The following is an 18,939-nucleotide window of genomic DNA, read 5'->3' as shown; positions in this document are numbered from 1 at the left end:
CCACAGGAGAACACACACACACACACACACTGACACACACACACTGCTGAATCAACAAAAGATGTGAATGTAACAAAAAAAATGTTTACTATGAAAATAAAACTCATTTAAGATGATTAAATGTCTACTGTAATAAAGCACTGTCTGCAAATATGACATATTTAACTGGATGGATGGATGGATAGATAGATGGATAGTTGACTCATCATCATCATCTTCCTCATCTCTGATGGGTTTCCCTGTGTCGCGGCGCGGCTCCATCGCGCTTGTAGTTTTCCTCACTGTTTCCAGGTCAGCGGCGCGCGCTTCCTGTGCGGCGCGTCGGGACTGAAGATGGCCGCTGATGGAGGTGCGCTGAAGGATATCAATGAGATTAAATCTCAGTTCCGGACCCGCGAGGGATTCTACAAGCTGCTCACCCTCTCGGACTCTCAGCAGCGCGCCGGGCTGCCGCGCGGACCCTCTGCGGGCGTCGCGGTGGGTCCGGGGTCCATCGCGGGCGGCGGGGCGGGTGCGGGGCTGGTGCAGGGGCCCGGGGCCTCCGCCAACTCCTCCCCGGGATTCCTGCCTCCGGTGCGGGTGTCGATGGTGAAGCTGAAGCCGGAGGACCCGAGCGAGGAGTCGGAGCGCGTGTGTTTCAACATCGGCAGGGAGCTTTACTTCTACACCTACACGAACATCAAGAAGGTACGGACGGGCTCGGCATGAGCTCAGAGTGATTTGTTTTGAATGACAGATTCGGATCGACTACAATGTGACATCGCGTCAATGCAACAGTGCTTTAATGTAACAATTGTAGTTCAATTCAATTCTCTTTTATTTGTTTAGCGCTTTTCGAAATACACATCGTTTTCAAAGCAGCTTTACAGAAATCCACATTACAATTAGTCTGTTATCAGAGGTGACTGTCTTATGTATTTAAATGTAGCCTAGCCTACATATACAAAATTACAGTTAGTTTAAAAAATGTAGGCTATTTATTTAAACAATGTAATAATTTAAGGCAGAATGAGCTCGTTGAAGTTGTTAACAAATGATTATGGCATTAAGAAAAATGTAGTATTGGTGTAATGTATAATGTAATTAGTAATGTAACAACGCTTTACTGTAACGTGCTTTAATGTAACAGCGCTTTAAAGTAATACCGCTACAATGTTACAGTGTTTTAAAGTAACAGTGCTTTAATGTAACATCGCTTCTATATAACATTCGCTAATTGATGATGATGACGAAGAAGTGCGAGATCAAGAGTATCACATTGGAATCTTTCTGCAAGACTTTCATTATGTTAGATTTCTCAAATGCAAGCTTTCAGTATCAGTTTTGTGATGGTCATTGGTTTATGATGGACATAAACAGTCTCTTGAAATGCTTTTACACTGGTTTTACTGAACCACCAGATGTCACACTCGACCCTGACTTCTAGTGTTGGTGTTCTTTTGTTGGTCAGACACTCGCATCATGTTTTCATAATTATATGTAACAGTGCTTGTAGTTTTCCTCAGTGTTCCCAGGTCAGCATCTCCAGTAAATTTATTTTGATTTAACCCTTGTGCATCCTTATGGATATTTTTGTCCTTTTCAGTTTTGTTTTTTTTTGATCACTTTGCCTGTGTTAAAGCGAACTGCAAAAAACTTGGCACAGGTGTGTATTTTTATTGGAATTTTACTATTTCACCGTCATTTTCTTAAAAAAATATTTTTGCATTAGGTACAAAAAATATTCCCTCTCAGCGCCTTTTGTATAAAAATGTCCCCATTGATACCCATTAAAACTGCCATTTTTAATCCCCGGTTCAGTTAACTATAAAATTATGCAATCTTTGTTAAGAGGCTTTCATTCTGATGGCAAGGCTTCAAAATTTTATTTTTTACTATTTTGTATTTTGCATCAGATGGTGCCTTTTTTTTTTTTTAAAGTTTGGCCTATAAAACAAATATTGCTTTATTCCTGTTTTCTGCTTCGGCATATTATAGAGCCAACGGGATAAATTATGCAACAATATTTATGTGGGTGTGTTGGTATGGATGTAAGAGTGTGGTTAGTATGTGTGTTATAAAAAAATGTGTGTGTGTTTGTAATACTGAGGGAGAAAAACTGCAATCACTGTGAGCTCCAGTGGGGTTTTGCTGCCACCCAATGGGGAAAATATGTTACTACGCCCAAACAAACTGTTACCGAAAGCTCATTTTTTGAGATATCATCCTCAAATTTGGAACACAACCTATTTAGATTTATGGCTTTGATTTTATTGCAGTTTTGAGTTCAACCTGATTTATAAAATATATATATTTATGTAAAATATTTTTTATAAATAATTTACATAAACTTATACCTATAACTTTTTTTTTGGATTTACTTATTATTATTTTTTTACGTCAGCAATAATCTGCAAAGGGTCTTATTTAAAATGATACCAAACTTAAGTCTGTGCTCCGAAGCGTCACATTTTTATGGACATTTTTGTCCTCTTTTTTTACCTATGTGTAACTTTTTTTAATTGATGCACAAGGGTTAAGAATCTTTAGATATTTGTACTGGAAAACAAGACCGAAACACTGAGGAGCAACATCATTTCTGCAGTGTATACAAATAAAGACAGATAAACCTATGAATCTGTGTGTGTTTGCAGGCGGTGGATCTCAGCAAGCCGATAGACAAGCGCATCTATAAGGGAACTCAGCCCACGTGTCACGACTTTAACCAGTACTCGGCCACCGCCGACAGCGTGGCCCTGATCGTGGGCTTCTCCGCAGGACAGGTGCAGTACCTCGACCCCATCAAGAAGGAGACCAGCAAGCTCTTCAACGAGGAGGTGAGCGCAGGACAACACATCTGCATCCAGTCACTGATGGTACGCTCTAAGAAGAGTTCAGATGCAAAAGCCTCTAAATGCCATTTGAAATTTTCTTCTTTAATGATGATGTTTATCAAGCTTGTATATTTAAGTTCAGTAATTAATAGGTGATTATCATTGCCATTTAAGTGAAATTACTGAACTTAAATATACAAGTTTGATAAAAATCATTATTAAAGAAAAAAAATTCAAATGGCACTTAGAGGCTTTTGCATCTGAACTCTTCATAAGGAGAGATCATGTCCTAAAATAGCTTGAATGTAACTTGACACCCTTGCCTCATATAGTATGTGTGGTTCTATGAATATGCAAATGAGACCCGCCTCCACTCACCGTTGATTGGTTACAAAGTCAGAAACACCAGCGATTTCACAGCGTGTTTTTGAGACTGTCTTTGGTTCACTGCAGTTTTAAGGAGGAAATACTCAGCAATGCTGTCCTCTTATCAACTTACACACGGTGTGTGTTAAAGCGGATTAAAAACACCATATACACACATAAACAAGCTGGATTTACACCATAAATGAATGCATAATTTCATGTTTAACTAACATTTTGTAGTTATAAGGTATGTTTACAAGCTGCTTAATTCATAAAATTGAATTAAACAATTAAAAATGTATTAAAACAAAATTAATTAACTTAATCCACAAAATTATCCCATAATGGGAACTCATACCATACCTGTTTCCATATTTGTCCATGCCGAACAGGTTCTTATTATAAGAGCATTATTTGGACGATCCTGGTCCTGTCGGTCTAGTTCAGCGAACGTCACTCATGTTCTGACATCATGTTTCTACATCAGTGATATGAAAACGGGAACACTCTGTTTAGATCATAACCTTGCACACAGCCACACATATTTAGTAATTTCCTTGTGGCAGTTTGTATTTTTCAATCTCCCCGAACGCATGAAAGCTCTTACTCGCAGTCTTTATTACTTGACCTTTTGTTTTCACAACTCACAATAATGTTGAATTGAAAGCAGTAGTGTGTGGCTTAGCAGGAAATACTCTTATGGAGAAGGAGTATATGTTCTGAAAAGATTATTTTACATGTAAAACCCTTTATTTAGGACATAAGATATTTTGATGACTATTGAAGGTGAAGTGTGTAATGTGACATTTCTTTTAATTTTGAGGTGCATTTTGATTTGGCATGTTTCTAAGAGCTTCTGTCTCACAAACACACACACAAGACTGCCTTTATTTGATCAAAAATACAGTAAAAACAGTGAAATGTTATTATAATGTAAATCAGCTGAGTACGGAGGTGTATTGCATTCACTTGAAGAAAAAAAATCTAAAAAATCTTTTTCTGAATTAATGAGTTAATTTTTCATGAGAAAAAAAATTTTTTCTCTGTTTTTCTGAATTAATGAGTTAATTTTTCATGAGAAATTTTTTTTTCTCTGTTTTTCTGAATTAACGAGTTAATTTTTCATGAGAATTTTTTTTTTTTGCTCTGTTTTTCTGAATTAATGAGTTAATTTTTCATGAGAAAAAAAGTTTTTCTCTGTTTTTCTGAATTAATGAGTTAATTTTTCGTGAGAAAAAAAGTTTTTGCTCTGTTTTTTCTGAATTAACTCGTTAATTCAGAAAAACAGAGCAAAAAAAAAATTCCATGAAAAATTAACTCATTAATTCAGAAAAACAGAGAAAAACTTTTTTTCTCATGAAAAATTAACTCATTAATTCAGAAAAACAGAGCAAAAAAAATTTCTCATGAAAAATTAACTCGTTAATTCAGAAAAACAGAGTAGATTTTTTTTTCTTCAAGTGAATGCAATACACCTCCGTAGTTTTCTATGTGAATATGCAGTAAAGTGTAATTTATTCCTGAATTTATCATCATTACTCCAGTCTTCAGTGTCACATGATCCTTCACAAATCACTCTAATATGAGGATCTGATGATCAACACACAGTTATGATTATTATCAAGTCAAGTCACCTTTATTTATATAGTGCTTTTTACAATACAGATTGTTTCAAAGCAGCATGATTTTCATATCGTCGTTTTCTGAAATTGTGATTTCTCCCCCTAGAGACTGATTGACAAGTCAAAAGTGACGTGTCTAAAATGGCTGCCCAAGTCTGAGAACCTCTTCCTGGCGTCTCACGCTAGCGGTCACCTTTACCTCTACAACGTGGAGCATCCGTGCGGGACCACGGCGCCTCAGTACTGCCTCCTCCGCCAGGGCGAGGGCTTCTCCGTCTACTCCTGCAAGACTAAAACGCCCCGCAACCCGTTACTCCGCTGGGTGGTCGGCGAGGGAGGCCTGAACGAGTTTGCGTTCTCACCCGACGGCGTTCACGTGGCGTGTGTCGGACAGGACGGCTGCCTCCGCGTCTTCCACTTCGACTCCATGGAGCTTCAGGGAGTCATGAAAAGCTACTTCGGAGGGTTGCTCTGCGTGTCCTGGAGCCCCGACGGGAAGTACTTAGCAACCGGCGGAGAAGATGATCTAGTGACGGTGTGGTCGTTCGCGGAAAGCCGAGTCGTCGCGCGCGGACACGGTCACAAGTCTTGGGTTAACGTTGTGGCGTTCGACCCGTTTACCACTAACCTAGAGGACGACGATCCGATGGAGCCGATGGAGCTCAGCGGGAGCGAGGAGGATCTCCAGCCGGGGGCGCTACACTTTGCGCGTGTGCGCACTAGCAGCACGCTATCACGCCTCTCGCGGCACAGCTCGAAAGGTGGCGCTTCATCCGTATCCTACCGCTTCGGATCCGTCGGGCAAGACACGCAATTCTGTTTGTGGGATCTTACGGATGACGTACTATATCCGCGACTTCCGCTATCCCGAGCGCTTACGAACACCTTCGGCTCCACCGTTACGGCATCCACGGCGTTAAACATCACCAGCGGAAGTGGCGTAGTCGAAGGTCATCATCACCCCCCCCATCAGACGTCTACGTTACCGCTACCCTTACCTCGTTCGCTGTCGCGCTCGAATTCACTTCCGCACCCTGCCGTCGCAAACACCTCAAAAACCCAGGGGGCGACGGAGAGCAACGCGGTTAGCGGAGGCGCTGCCGCCACTGGAGGAACTACGCCGTTTAGCATCGGACGCTTCGCTACGCTATCGCTGCAAGAGCGCAAATCGGACAAATCCGGGGTCGGAGGGGAAAAGGAGCACAAGCGCTACCACAGCCTCGGAAACATCAGCAAAAGTAACGATAAGATCAACGTGGCGCCTCGTAGCAACCGGCTAGACGGCGCTAAGGTCTTGGGAACCACGCTGTGTCCGCGCATGAACGAGGTGCCGCTGCTGGAGCCGCTAGTGTGCAAGAAAATCGCCCACGAGCGACTCACTGTACTCGTGTTCATGAACGACTGCATCATCACCGCGTGCCAGGAGGGCCTCATCTGCACTTGGGCTCGACCCGGCAAAGCGGTGAGTCCTGATCTAAGCACACTTCAAAATACACGTGCAATGCGCCAAATGAAAGTAAATAAATAGATAGAAAATAGAAAAAATAAATAGATAGAAATTTTTCTATTCATAAATAGAAATTTAAACAAAAGGAAAACATCAAGACGAAACAGACTAAATGTTGAATATTTACCTGCTGTTTTGTGTCAGAGGTGATATTGTGACATATTTGTGGGCATCAAACGCGGTGGCTGTTGTTGGTACTGCGCCTAAAAAAAATCTCACAAAATTCAAATTTGACTTGAACATTAATGCATTTGGCAGACGCTTTTATCCAAAGAGACTTGCATCGCATTTCAAGGTACATATTTACATTCTTATCAGTTCTTGCTTTCCCTGGGAATCGAACCCATGACCTTAGCATTGCAAGCGCCAACGCTCTACTATTTGAGCTAATTACTTCAAATTTAGAACACAACTTGCTTAGACATGACTTTGATTTTGTACCAATTTTAAAAGGTTAGTTCACCCAAACATGAAAATTCTGTCAGTATTTACTCACCCTCATGTTGTTCCAACCCCGTAAGACCTTCGTTCATCTTCGCAACACAAATTAAGATATTTAAGATATTAAGATCGCTCCTGCATACTAGTCCATAGGCTTCTTGCTGGCATCGAAAAGTCATTAAAGACATCGTTAAAATAGTCCAAGTGACTACAGCGGCTCAATCTTAACTTTATCAAATGACGAGAACACTTTTGTGCGCAAAAAAAACAACAAAAATAACGACTTTATTTCAACTATTCACTTCCTTCTCCATGGGCCTGTAGTCAGTTAACGTAGTGTGATTGCGTAAAGCTACGTCACACGTAGGCTCACTATTGGCCGACGCTGGTCATGTGTGTGATGCGTGTGACGTACAATAACAGAAGCTTACGCTGTTAAACTAGTAACCTGACTCGCGCAGAGGGAGAAATAAAGGAATAGTTGAAATAAAATCGTTATTTTTGTTGTTTTTGTGTTCTCGTCGTTTGATAAAGTTAAGATTGAGCCGCTGTAGTCACTTGGACTATTTTAACGATGTCTTTAATGACTTTTCGAGGACAGCAAGAGTCATTCCCTCAAGAAGCCTATGGACTAGTATACAGGAGCGATCTTAATATCTTAAATATCTTAATTTGTGTTGCGAAGATGAACGAAGGTCTTACGGGGTTGGAACAACATGAGGGTGAGGAAATACTGACAGAATTTTAACCCTTAAGTTCCAAATGATTTAGTAAAATACATATTTTGTATAAAATACAGTAGATTTGCTTCACAGTCTGTTTCTTGTGTTTTTGCTCCAGCATCCGTCTCAACCGCTGTCAGCACAGAATGGGAACTCGCCGAGCGGGACCGTCGTATAGCCGAAGCCTCATCCCGAGAGCACGGAGCCAGTGTTACACACAAATGTGTCCTCCATCCACGCTTTCGTTGCACATTAACGTCACATGTAAATGCACACGGGACCATGATGCGCAGACAGACTGCAAACGATCGAAGATCGAGACTCTTCTTTGCAGGAACACTTCTTTAGCGAATAACACTGCGAAAGCCACGGCCATTTCACTTTCTATTTATTTATTTCATCATTGAGTCTTCTATTGTACATATTCAGACTACTCTATAATGGAATAATAAACTCGAATAATTAATATATGAAGATCCTATATTGTACATAGCGACAGATGCATTGAATGTTTGCAGATTGCAGGGGGATTGATGATTTATCGTTCTTGTGTGCTAGTGCTTCACGAGCTGTCGGATGGGGCAACACTATCTCACGACCAATTCGTACGAATTCGACGCATGATTAAAAAGTGTCTAATTCGTACGACCTCACTCGTACTAATTCGTACGATTTGTCTAAACCCACGTGATGGTTAGGTTTAGGGGCGGGGTAAGGGGTAGGTCATTCGTACGAATTCATACGAATGGGCCAATTCGTAAAATATGTACGATTTAGCATAATCGTATTAATTCGTACGAGTGAGGTCGTATGAATTGTTACGAATTAGCCACTTTTTAATCATTCGTCGAATTCGTACGACTTGGTCGTGAGATCGGGTTGGATGGGGAAGTGCATTTGCTTTGACATTGAGAGTTGCGTACATTCGCCCAACCGCTAGACGAGTTTTCCACTTCATAGATTAGAGATATTCTGGAAATGGCAATGCCGCGAAAGCGAGATTTTATACATTTGCTAAGTTTTTGCCAAGCTAAAGAACGTCACAGCTGAATGAAATCGCGCCGTGTTCGCGTGACTGTGAAATTTGCCTTGTCGGATGCAATCGAAGAGAGAACCCAGACAGCAAACTGACATCGAATCAACGTGGAAACGACGTCTCTCATGACATTGAAACAACGTTGATTTTGCTCATCGAATTAACGTTGAACCAACGTCAGACGCGGCATTCTTCAAAGCTAAATGAAAATCGAAAATTGGTTTGCTTTCATAACGTTGAAACAACGCGTTGATTTCAAGTTGATTTTCCGTTAGTTTTGAAAGAATGACGCGTCTGACGTTGGTTCAACGTTAATTCGATGAGCAAAACAATGTCAAATCAACGTTGTTTCGATGTCATATTTCCACGTTGATTCAATGTCAGTTTGCTATCTGGGAACGTCTCGCCACGGTGAACTCTTGTAGCACGGAGTAAACGCTATCCCAACACCTGCTATGCCTCTTGCAAAATTTTGCACATTAACATGTTGATTTGAGCTTGACAATTTTCAGAAATCTGAAGTGTGTATTACGTCACGCAGACTTCTCGAAAGGACAATGTTGTATCAAACGGCTGAATATGTTTGCCGTTGAATATGATTATTCCCATTAAAAATCACGTTAACAGAATCTGCATACAATAGCTGTGTTTCCATCCACATGTTTCTTGGATATCGCATATAAAAGCGCTTGATGGAAACGCAAAGATTTTAAAAACGTACGCGCTCAATTGAGGTGGATCATTTTTCAACAAAGTTTGATTGATTGATTAATCAGTGGACCAATGATTTTGTTCTCTTGAACACATAGGATGGAAACGCTGCTTTACGCGCAAATGTTTTATGCCATATTCCAATTTTGTGCACAATTTCGCAACTTTGGATGGAAACACAGCGGATTTCACATGTTCTTTCAGTTTCTTGGTTATTCAAACGTTACGCAAACATTCCATTTTCTCGTTTGAGAATTATGAGAACGTTTCAATTTGTAATTTTCTTTGAACGTTCTTAAACAAGTAGTAACATTTAAAAAAACGTTAGACAAACGTCCAACTAAAAAAATTATGTTTTTGACCAGATAACTTTAAACGAACTTCGAGAGAACATTCCCTGCTAGCCGGGAGTGTCTTTATGATCCTGACTGACGAACTGATTGTTTTCTCTGTAGTGAACACTCAGTAGTGTGATGCTAGGATTGAATAAAATCGCTAGTAGTGAAGTGATGATCATTGAGTCTTTCTAGACTAGAATAACACTCTCATTGCCCCGGCTGTAGCCTGAATGTGTGACATCATGAGATTTCGGCTACTTCAGTGTTTCTTCTCCTACAGGCAGCTTGTGTTTTAGACAAAGGCCAAGCTACTGAATATGTGATCATTCCCAGCTATTCGCAGAATATTATGTGAAAAAAAACAGTGTTTTACCCCTGACAGTATGTATGCTTAACACTTAAGTCTCATTTGTGTTTATTATTATAATTTTTTATCTCAGATATTTTGGGACTTTTGTTTTGTATGACTGTAGCGTTGTCATAGTTTTTGCTGTTAACTTGAGAAATGCAATGGACCAATATTAGTGGATGTTGGAACATTTTGTGTATTTTTATTGTACGTTTTTTTTTAAATACTACTTTCATAATACCATCCATTTGTTTTTCATTTTTTATTTTTTTTGCAAATGCATCCAGTTCTGACAGATGTTTTGTCTCATTGTTGTGTGTGTGTGTGTGTGTGTGTGTCCAAGTCCAACTTTTGACAGAGCCTCGTCAATGTATGAAAAAGGACGATTGAATCCATTCCTCCACACCGCTTTCCTTTACAATCATTGAATCTCCACTGCATGTGTTTTTATTTAGCACACGGTTATATGCCTGAGTCTGGTGACGTGGCCAACAATATCACGATATACAGTTTGTATATGGGAATCTGTTATTAAAACATTAAATACTCGTGCATTGCATTGTTATTTGTAATGACTTTTGTATTTGTAAAATTCCCAAGTTAGGCAATATTTTTTATCTGACCGAACGTTCGAAATATCCGATGTTTGAATCGCAAACAACATTCTCTGAATGTTCTAAAACTCGTAACGTTAAAAAAAAAACGTTCGATGGAACGTCCAACTAAAATATTTCGTTGCTTTTTTTTGCTCTTTGTTTTTGTGCTAACATTTTGAGAACATTAATTATTTTAAATACAATTATTTTAAAGTTCTAAAATGCTAATACCTGTCCTTTACTGGTATATTGTAAAACAAAATTGTTAGTATATTTTGTTATAGTATAATTGCTATGTAGCCTAAGAAAGGAGGAATTTATCATATGTTTCAAATAGCTACAATCAAACGTTTTTTCACTAGGGAACGTTCGAAACGTTTTAGTTGTTTTAAACGTTATGCGACCGTTAAGGGAATATCCAATTTCTGCAAACAGAACGTTAATTTTGAATGTTCTCTGACCGTTCTGAAACAAGTAGGCCTAACATTTAAAAACCGTTAGATGGAACGTCCATCTAATATTATAAGGCCAGATAAAATTAAAAAAAAAACGTTCTAATAACGGTCGGAACTTTGTTAGGAGAACGTTTGCCAGAGTTCCCGGGGATTTGCATGCGAGGTTTTCATCAGATCTTTCCTTCAGAATGAGGGAAGTTAGTGCAACTCAACACGACTGTCCGTTAGAACGTTCTGTGCTATTGCGACTTTCGTTGCGTCAGTAGTGTGTGTGTGTGTGTGTGTGCAGCATAAAAACCTCAGTCTTTCGTGAACATCAGTGTTAGAGATCACATTTGAGCTGGCACGATGGTTGTGGACGAGTTCATCCATGCACAGGAACACCAGGTGAGCTTGTGAAACGAAATCCCGTGTTTAATCCAGATTCGCTCTGTATTTATTCACACACTTCGGACTGTCCTGCAGCCGCACAGGAACGGATCACACACACTGAAGCTCGAGGATGAGGATGATGAAGGCAAACGTGTCGTTAAAGTCCACAGTAAATGGAACAACATCCGTAAGTTCACATTTTTTCAATTCATTTATTTGTACAGCGCTTTTCACAATCTAACATGAAAGAAGCTTTACTGAACCATTACACTTTAGAGTGATCTGTTATTAGAAGTAACTGGGCCATTTCAGAAATGTATTAATTTAAACAATGTATTATAAATAATGAGCTCATTGAAGTAATGAATACTTTCGAAGACCATGCTTATAATGCATTATAGCCCCATTTATACTTATTTAAAACAAAGTATTATAAGACTGCATTATAAGAACAGTAATGGTTATACTCATTTTATTATTACTATAAGTTGCAAGTCATGCATTTGCTTTTTCATTGTGCATGCTCATATTTAGAATATAAAAATACATCAAATATGAAATGTATCCAGAGATACTTATTTGTATTAATTAGTTATCAATTGTTTTAATGACTAATGTGTGTGTGTGTGTGTGTGTGTGTCAGATCTGTCTCTGGTGTGTGTGTTGTTGGGTGTTTCTCTCATAGTTCTGCTGGACTGCTGTCGCTCCTCCTCTGACTGGGTTTTGCTGGGTTCTGGCGGGTCCATCTGGGACTGGACATCTGTGTGTGTGGTTCTACTGTTCACCGTCCTGCAGGGGGCGCTCTATCATCTACCTGTGGGACAGGTGAGACCCGAAACAACAGCTTTCCTGTGTAAACCAGTCGTCTATCATTCATTCATCCTCTTCTATGCAGGTGACCGAAGGCAAGATGGGCTGCAATGGAAAGCGTTTAAAATACAAACTCAACGGTAGGAGATTGAACACAAATCTACGGAGGCGTATTGCATTCACTTGAAGAAAAAAAAAATCTACTCTGTTTTTCTGAATTAACGAGTTAATTTTTCATGAGAAAAAAAAATTTGCTCTGTTTTTCTGAATTAATGAGTTAATTTTTCATGAGAAATTTTTTTTTCTCTGTTTTCCTGAATTAATGAGTTAATTTTTCATGAGAAAAATTTTTTTTTTCTGTTTTTCTGAATTAATGAGTTAATTTTTCATGAGAAAATTTTTTTTTCTCTGTTTTTCTGAATTAACGAGTTAATTTTTCATGAGAATTTTTTTTGCTCTGTTTTTCTGAATTAATTTTTCATGAGAAAAAAAGTTTTTCTGTTTTTCTGAATTAATGAGTTAATTCAGAAAAAACAGAGCAAAAACTTTTTTTCTCACGAAAAATTAACTCATTAATTCAGAAAAACAGAGAAAAAAATATTTTCTCATGAAAAATTAACTCATTAATTCAGAAAAACAGAGTAGATTTTTTTTCTTCAAGTGAATGCAATACGCCTCCGTACAAATCACCTCATAATACAGCAATAAAATGTTTGGTACACCCTCCAAATCATTGAATTCAGGAGTTCTGCTGCAGGTCTGTATGCGTTCCTGCTGAGCGCGGCTCTGTTATGGGCGCTGTGGTTCTGTGGGGTTCTGCGGGCCGGCGCCGTGACGGACCGGATCTTCTCTCTGGTCAGCGCTGGCATGGCCGTCTCTCTTCTGCTCAGCCTGGCGCTGTACCTGCGTCCCATCAACACACACGCCTCCGCACTGGTGCACTACGACGACACAGGTGCAACACACCTCACACACACTAGCAGTGTTGGGGAAAGTTACAATATTGCGTTACTCCCCAAAAAAGTAACTCATTGCGTTAATTAGTACCATTTTTGCAGTTACTTGAAAAAGTAATCTGATTACATATCTCAAGTTACTTGTAACGAGTTACAACACTGCTCGCAAGGGTGTTCAAATCAAAGGTGTGTGTGTTTTATAGCGGATCCCCTGTTGAAGTTTATTCTGGGTCAGAATATGGACCCTCGTCTGGGCATCATCGACGTCAAACACTTCGTCATGGTCAGGGTTGGATTCATCGGCTGGGTCAGTGTGTGTGTGTGTTCATGAGTTCTCTGAGCGCAGTGAGAAAGCGGTTATGGCAAGCCGTTTTAACTTTTAAAATCATTCGCAGGATATGAATTCTTGATATCAAAAATGATATTTCTACTAGTTTCTTGATATCAACAATTGGTTTTGAATGGCAGCCTATGGTGACATTTCACTAGTGAAAATACAATTACAGATATCAGCAATTCAATTGTTGATATCAAGAATTCATATCCTGGAAATGAATAAAAGCTAAAACGGCTGCCATTCAAAATGAATTGTTGATATCAAGAATTGATTTTTTTACTAGTAGAAATATCATTTTTGACATCAATAATTACATTGTTACTAGTAAAAATGTGAATTCCTAATATCAATAATTAAATTGTCACTAGTTGAAATGTCTATTCTTGATATCAACACTTCAATTGTTACTAGTAAAAATTACTATTTTTGATATCTGAAAATGTATTTCTGATATCAATATTATTTCAGATATCTAAAATGGCTTTCTTACTAGTAAGAATCACATTCATGATATCAAAAATGAACATTGTTACTAGTAGCAATTCAATTGTGGATATCAAGAATTGACATTTCAACTAGTAACAATTTAATTATTGATATCAAAAATAAAGGTTTTTACTAGTAATAATTGTATTTCTGATATGTGAAATTGGAATTTCAACTAGTAAGAAATCAATTCTTGATATCAACAATTGGTTTTGAATGGCAGCCTATGGTGACATTTCACTAGTGAATATAAAATTGTTGATATCAAGAATGTAATTGTTGATATCAATGATGTTGATATCAACAATTAAATTCTTGATATCAAAAAATGTAATTGTTGATATCAACAATTGAATTCTTGATATCAAGAATTCATATCCTAGAAATGAATAAAAGCTAAAACGGCTTGCCATAGCCTATGGTGACATTTCACTAGTGAAAATACAATTGTTGATATCAAGAATTACATTTTTGATATCAAGAATTACATTTTTGATATCAAAAATGTAATGTGTTGATATCAAGAATTACATTTTTGATATCAAAAATGTAATTGTTGATATCAAGAATGTAATTGTTGATATCAAGAATTCATATCCTAGAAATGAATAAAAGCTAAAACGGCTTGCCATAAGCGCTGACTGATGAGTGTGTGTTTGTCCTGCAGGCCATAATGGATCTGAATTATCTCCTGACCGCTGTAGAGACGAAGACCTCGCTGTCTCTCTCTCTGCTGCTGGTGGTCATCTTTCATCTCATTTACATACTGGACTTCCTCATCGATGAGGTCAGCAGGCCACACTGATTTCTTTTTGGCTTATAATTTGATCATCATTCTGAAAATTCAAAAGTAACGTTAATGAGAAAATGGAATGTTCGAATAACCAAGAAACTGACAGAGCATGTGAAACATATTCTAAATACTGAACACATTAGCTGTGTTTCCATCCAAAGTTGCAAAATTTTGCATAAAATTGGAATATGGCATAAAACATCTGCACATAAAGCAGCGTTTCCATCCCATGTGTTCAAGAGAACAAAATAATCATATTTCCCTCCATCATAAACGAGTGTGTCTCAGAGTAAACACAGTAAACGCTGTCGTGTTCTCTAGCGTTCGGGGACACACTCGTGTGTGTGTGAGACGCTTCTGGAGGGAATTACACCAAATCATCTAATCACATCCTTTCAGAAACACCAAACCAACATTAGAGATGCTGCGTTGCCATTGGTCCGCTGATTAGGCCGGTTATCCAATCACAGCCGACGCTTGAGCCAGTCACATGAGTTTATCGAGGGATTCATTCAGTAAATGTCTTTCCATCGTAGTGGATGAAACCATGATCTCGAGTGAGCGTGTACGTTTTTTGTTTTTTGGATAAAAAATTGCTCCATCCAAGGTTTCTTTTATGAAATATCAAATTTTTTTTTTTCATATTTGATGTAATTTGTTATTATTATATTGTTATTATCAGTCATTCTGCTGTATTGTGTGATTTTTCTGATGGTTGGTTAGGAGTCTGTGCTGACGACCAAAGAGTTCACAGAAGAGCCGATCGGGTTCATCATGATTCTGGGCGAGTACATCTGGATCCCGTTCTTCTCCAGTCTTCCTGTTTACTTCCTGCTTCAGAGGCCCAATCAGATCCACTTCCTGTTTGCCGTCTTCATCTGCTTGCTCTTCGGTGAGAATATTAATCATTATTGTTATTTTAATCTTCATCAATCAGCCATCAGATCTCACGTTTTTAGGCCGTGTGTCCACCAAAGTGTTTTTTTTTTTTCACGCAGCTGTCGTATTTTTTCAATTGTTTTCAATGCGTTTTTAAAACGCCATAAGCGTAAAGTTTTTCAAAACTTCTAAAGTCAACTTTGGGCAGCACTGTCACTTTTTACCCAGCCGTCCAATCACAGTGGAGGAGGGGCGGGGCTAATACCACACCGACCAACCGTCACATTCTGTTTGTTCAACGACAACAAGCATAATAACGGAACAAAATCATTTAAAAAGCAAATATTTTACATTGTTTTGACATTTTTATATAGAAACAACACAGAAACAAACCATTTGTGAAATGAGACACCAGGAACACTTACCCGGATATTCCTATCATAGCAAAGCGTCTAAAAACACTGTGTTGGTGGACACGCGGCCTTAGGAAAGAAACATGAGAATGCAACATTATCAACAGTATTTTATTCATGAAGACTTGATTACAATCTAGTTGTTGTTCAAATACTCAGTGACATGAATTGACAGGTATTGGCTTCCTGGTTTATTACCTGTCCAATGAGCAGAAAGACGGTTTCCGCAGAAACCCAAACGACCCGGCCTACGCTAGTATGTGTAACATCTTCATATTCATCTTCATCTTCTCATCATGCTTGCTTTTACAGTGGATCCATTTGTTATCACATGCTCAATAGGCACTTAGTGTTTCTTCACAGTCACATCGCCACCTACTGGCCTGGCAGCAGATGGGGTTTTGTTTTCTCCACATTCCCATTTTTACTATATTGCATGCCAAAGAATAAGATTGAGATTTTATTTGACATTTACTCGAACTCTCACATGCATAAAAGTAAATGCATGATCTCAATGTCTCTTTCAAAGGTCTGCACACAATCCGAAGCCCATCAGGAAGACGTCTCCTGGTTTCTGGATGGTTCGGATGGGTCCGACACCCTAATTATCTAGGAGACATCCTGATGATGTTTGCCTGGTGTCTCCCCTGCGGTACGAGCTTTGACTCATTCACATCAGTTGCAGGGTTTCTGCAAGCTTTAAAGTCTTAATTTGCAATGCCACAAATTAGTTTTAAAGTCATGGCAGGATGCATTGCAAAAAATGTAGACTTTCTCAGTGTTTTTGTACTGTTTTAAGTTTAAATCAATATAAATTTACATGAGATGCAAATGTAAAATAAAGACTTGAAAAATGTAATAAATATCTGTCAACTTCTAAATTAAGCAGATTTTTCTGAGCCTGTTGGTAGATATCTGTTCTTGCTTTATTCATGAACTTCATTTTTATAAATTTCACAGAAATGAAGACTTCATATTTCAAGTACTTTACATCTGAAGGAATCTTTCAAATCTTTTTTGCAGTTTGATCAGAATTGGTTCAGTAAAATATATTTCCATATTGTAGTGGTTTTGAGCAGAACGATTCAAGCTTCTTCTTTTTGTGTAAAATTAATTCAAAAGTAACAGATATCTACAGAGGCGTATTGGATTCACTTGAAGGAAAAAAATCTACTCTGTTTTTCTGAATTAACGAGTTAATTTTTCATGGAATTTGTATTTTTTTTGCTGTGTTTTTCTGAATTAATGAGTTAATTTTTCAAGAGAGAAAAAATATTTTGCTCTGTTTTTCTGAATTAACGAGTTAATTTTTCATGGATTTTTTTTTGCTCTGTTTTTCTGAATTAACGAGTTAATTTTTCATGGAATTTTTTTTTTTGCTCTGTTTTTCTGAATTAACTCATTAATTCAGAAAAAAACAGAGCAAAAACTTTTTTTTCTCATGAAAAATTAACTCATTTATTCAGAAAAACAGAGCAAAAAAATTTTTTTCTCATGAAAAATTAACTCATTAATTCAGAAAAACAGCAAAAAAAAAATTTCTCATGAAAAATTAACTTGTTAATTCAGAAAAACACAGCAAAAAAAAAATTCCATGAAAAATTAACTCATTAATTCAGAAAAACAGAGCAAAAAAAATTTTTCTCATGAAAAATTAACTCGTTAATTCAGAAAAACAGAGCAAAAAATATTTTCTCATGAAAAATTAACTCATTAATTCAGAAAAACATCAAAAAAAAATTTCTCATTAAAAATTAACTCGTTAATTCAGAAAAACAGAGTAGATTTTTTTTTCTTCAAGTGAATGCAATACGCCTCCGTAGATATCTGTTGGAAGATGTATTTCCAAACAAATAAAACAGTTTTTCCATATTTCCATTTAGAGAACATATTGGTGTTTCTTAAAGTTATGTTACTTGGTCTTAAATAACTCTAGAATTTACCTTCATAAATCTGTCTGTTCTCCAGGGTTCTCCAGCATTGTGCCGTACTTGCCGGCGCTGCAGTGCTTCCACTTACTGAGGCAACGAGCAAACGAGATCGAGGGTTCGTGCCTGAAGAAGCACGGCGACGCCTGGAGAGAGTACTGTCGCCGAGTGCCGCACAAACTGGTGCCTTATGTGTACTAAACATCTGATACCTCTAATACCGTACAGAAACGTTTATCAAAGCATGGCTCTTTTGTTGAGTTGTTATTCTTAGCTTTGTTTAGGATGTAAATCCAGACCATTATGTGATGTTTGATTTTCAAAAAAAGTTGAAATATTAGTGTTGATTCGCTGTATAAACAACTTTAAGTTGCAATAACAAATAAAAACCAATTGATAAATCATTATTTGTATTAAAGCACTCCTGTGGTGTAAATCCAGTTGTTGGTGTTGTTTACGTGTCTATGTGTGTTTTTAATATGCTTTAAGACACACCATGTGTAAGTTGATAAGTGGACAGCATTGCTGAGTATTTCCTCCAGAACCAAAGACAGTCTCAAAAACACGGTTAGAAATCGCTGGTGTTTCTGACGTCACAAACGACCTTGTAACCAATCAGATCAACGTGTGATCGTTAGCGTTTTCCGAGGAAAAAGCATTTAAATATGTAATTTTGGTTCAACTTTACAATAGGTGTCTGTACATTATGTTTCAATTATGATGTTCTGTCATAATTTAAACTTTTTGTTAATATTGACTTTTTAAAAGGATAGTTCACTCAAAAAATGTAAAATTCTGTCAACATTTAGTCAATCTCATGTTATTACACACCTGTATACATTTCTTTGTTAACCTGAACACAAAATATATATATATATATATTCAATAATGTTTGTAACCAAACAGTTGTAACTTCCATAATTTGGAGAACAAACTTTTTAGTTTTTCAATATATCTTTTTTGGGGTTTAACAGAAGACAGAAATTCATACAGGTTTGTAACAACTTGA

General features: G+C 37.8%; 2 protein-coding genes and 1 long non-coding RNA gene across 4 annotated transcripts; 2 read left to right on the top strand and 1 right to left on the bottom strand.

Moving 5' to 3' along the window:
• Positions 1-307: 307 nt before the first annotated feature.
• LOC120478245 (WD repeat-containing protein 20) lies at positions 308-10,457 on the top strand. The gene is made up of 4 exons (XM_039670059.2): positions 308-687; positions 2,634-2,816; positions 4,908-6,263; positions 7,590-10,457. Exons 1-4 carry the CDS (start codon positions 334-336, stop codon positions 7,647-7,649), a joined length of 1,953 nt encoding a protein of 650 aa, XP_039525993.2. The 5' UTR covers positions 308-333; the 3' UTR covers positions 7,650-10,457.
• Positions 10,458-10,779: 322 nt separating this feature from the next.
• LOC120478244 (delta(14)-sterol reductase TM7SF2) lies at positions 10,780-18,370 on the top strand. 2 transcript variants are annotated; one of them, XM_039670058.2, is made up of 11 exons: positions 10,780-11,343; positions 11,422-11,515; positions 11,972-12,153; positions 12,224-12,278; positions 12,896-13,093; positions 13,298-13,401; positions 14,585-14,704; positions 15,434-15,602; positions 16,178-16,258; positions 16,532-16,654; positions 17,971-18,370. In XM_039670058.2, exons 1-11 carry the CDS (start codon positions 11,305-11,307, stop codon positions 18,129-18,131), a joined length of 1,326 nt encoding a protein of 441 aa, XP_039525992.2. In that variant the 5' UTR covers positions 10,780-11,304; the 3' UTR covers positions 18,132-18,370. The 2 variants fall into 2 exon arrangements, with proteins under 2 accessions (XP_039525992.2, XP_088977713.1); XM_089121587.1 differs by lacking the exon at positions 16,178-16,258.
• Positions 12,965-18,084, bottom strand: LOC148973424 (uncharacterized). Its single transcript, XR_016146913.1, has 2 exons — positions 17,946-18,084; positions 12,965-14,753 (listed from the first exon to the last, which is right to left on the bottom strand). It is a non-coding gene; the product is annotated as an uncharacterized LOC148973424 (long non-coding RNA).
• Positions 18,371-18,939: the final 569 nt, after the last annotated feature.

Source organism: Pimephales promelas, chromosome 16 (assembly GCF_988280905.1).
Source record: "Pimephales promelas chromosome 16, fPimPro1.hap1.1, whole genome shotgun sequence".
Lineage (NCBI taxonomy): Eukaryota > Metazoa > Chordata > Actinopteri > Cypriniformes > Leuciscidae > Pimephales > Pimephales promelas.
The sequence above is the reverse complement of the archived record's forward strand: the minus strand, read 5'-3'. Positions and strand labels throughout refer to the sequence as shown.

Excerpts from the sequence above, each read along its gene's own strand:
- LOC120478245 (XM_039670059.2), top strand. The coding sequence starts at position 334 with ATGGCCGCTGATGGAGGTGCGCTGAAGGATATCAATGAGATTAAATCT. Across the intron at positions 688-2,633 it reads CCTACACGAACATCAAGAAG|GCGGTGGATCTCAGCAAGCC; the intron begins GTACGGACGGGC and ends GTGTGTTTGCAG. Across the intron at positions 6,264-7,589 it reads GGGCTCGACCCGGCAAAGCG|CATCCGTCTCAACCGCTGTC; the intron begins GTGAGTCCTGAT and ends TTTTTGCTCCAG.
- LOC120478244 (XM_039670058.2), top strand. The coding sequence starts at position 11,305 with ATGGTTGTGGACGAGTTCATCCATGCACAGGAACACCAG. Across the intron at positions 11,344-11,421 it reads TCCATGCACAGGAACACCAG|CCGCACAGGAACGGATCACA; the intron begins GTGAGCTTGTGA and ends ACTGTCCTGCAG. Across the intron at positions 12,279-12,895 it reads TTTAAAATACAAACTCAACG|GTCTGTATGCGTTCCTGCTG; the intron begins GTAGGAGATTGA and ends GTTCTGCTGCAG.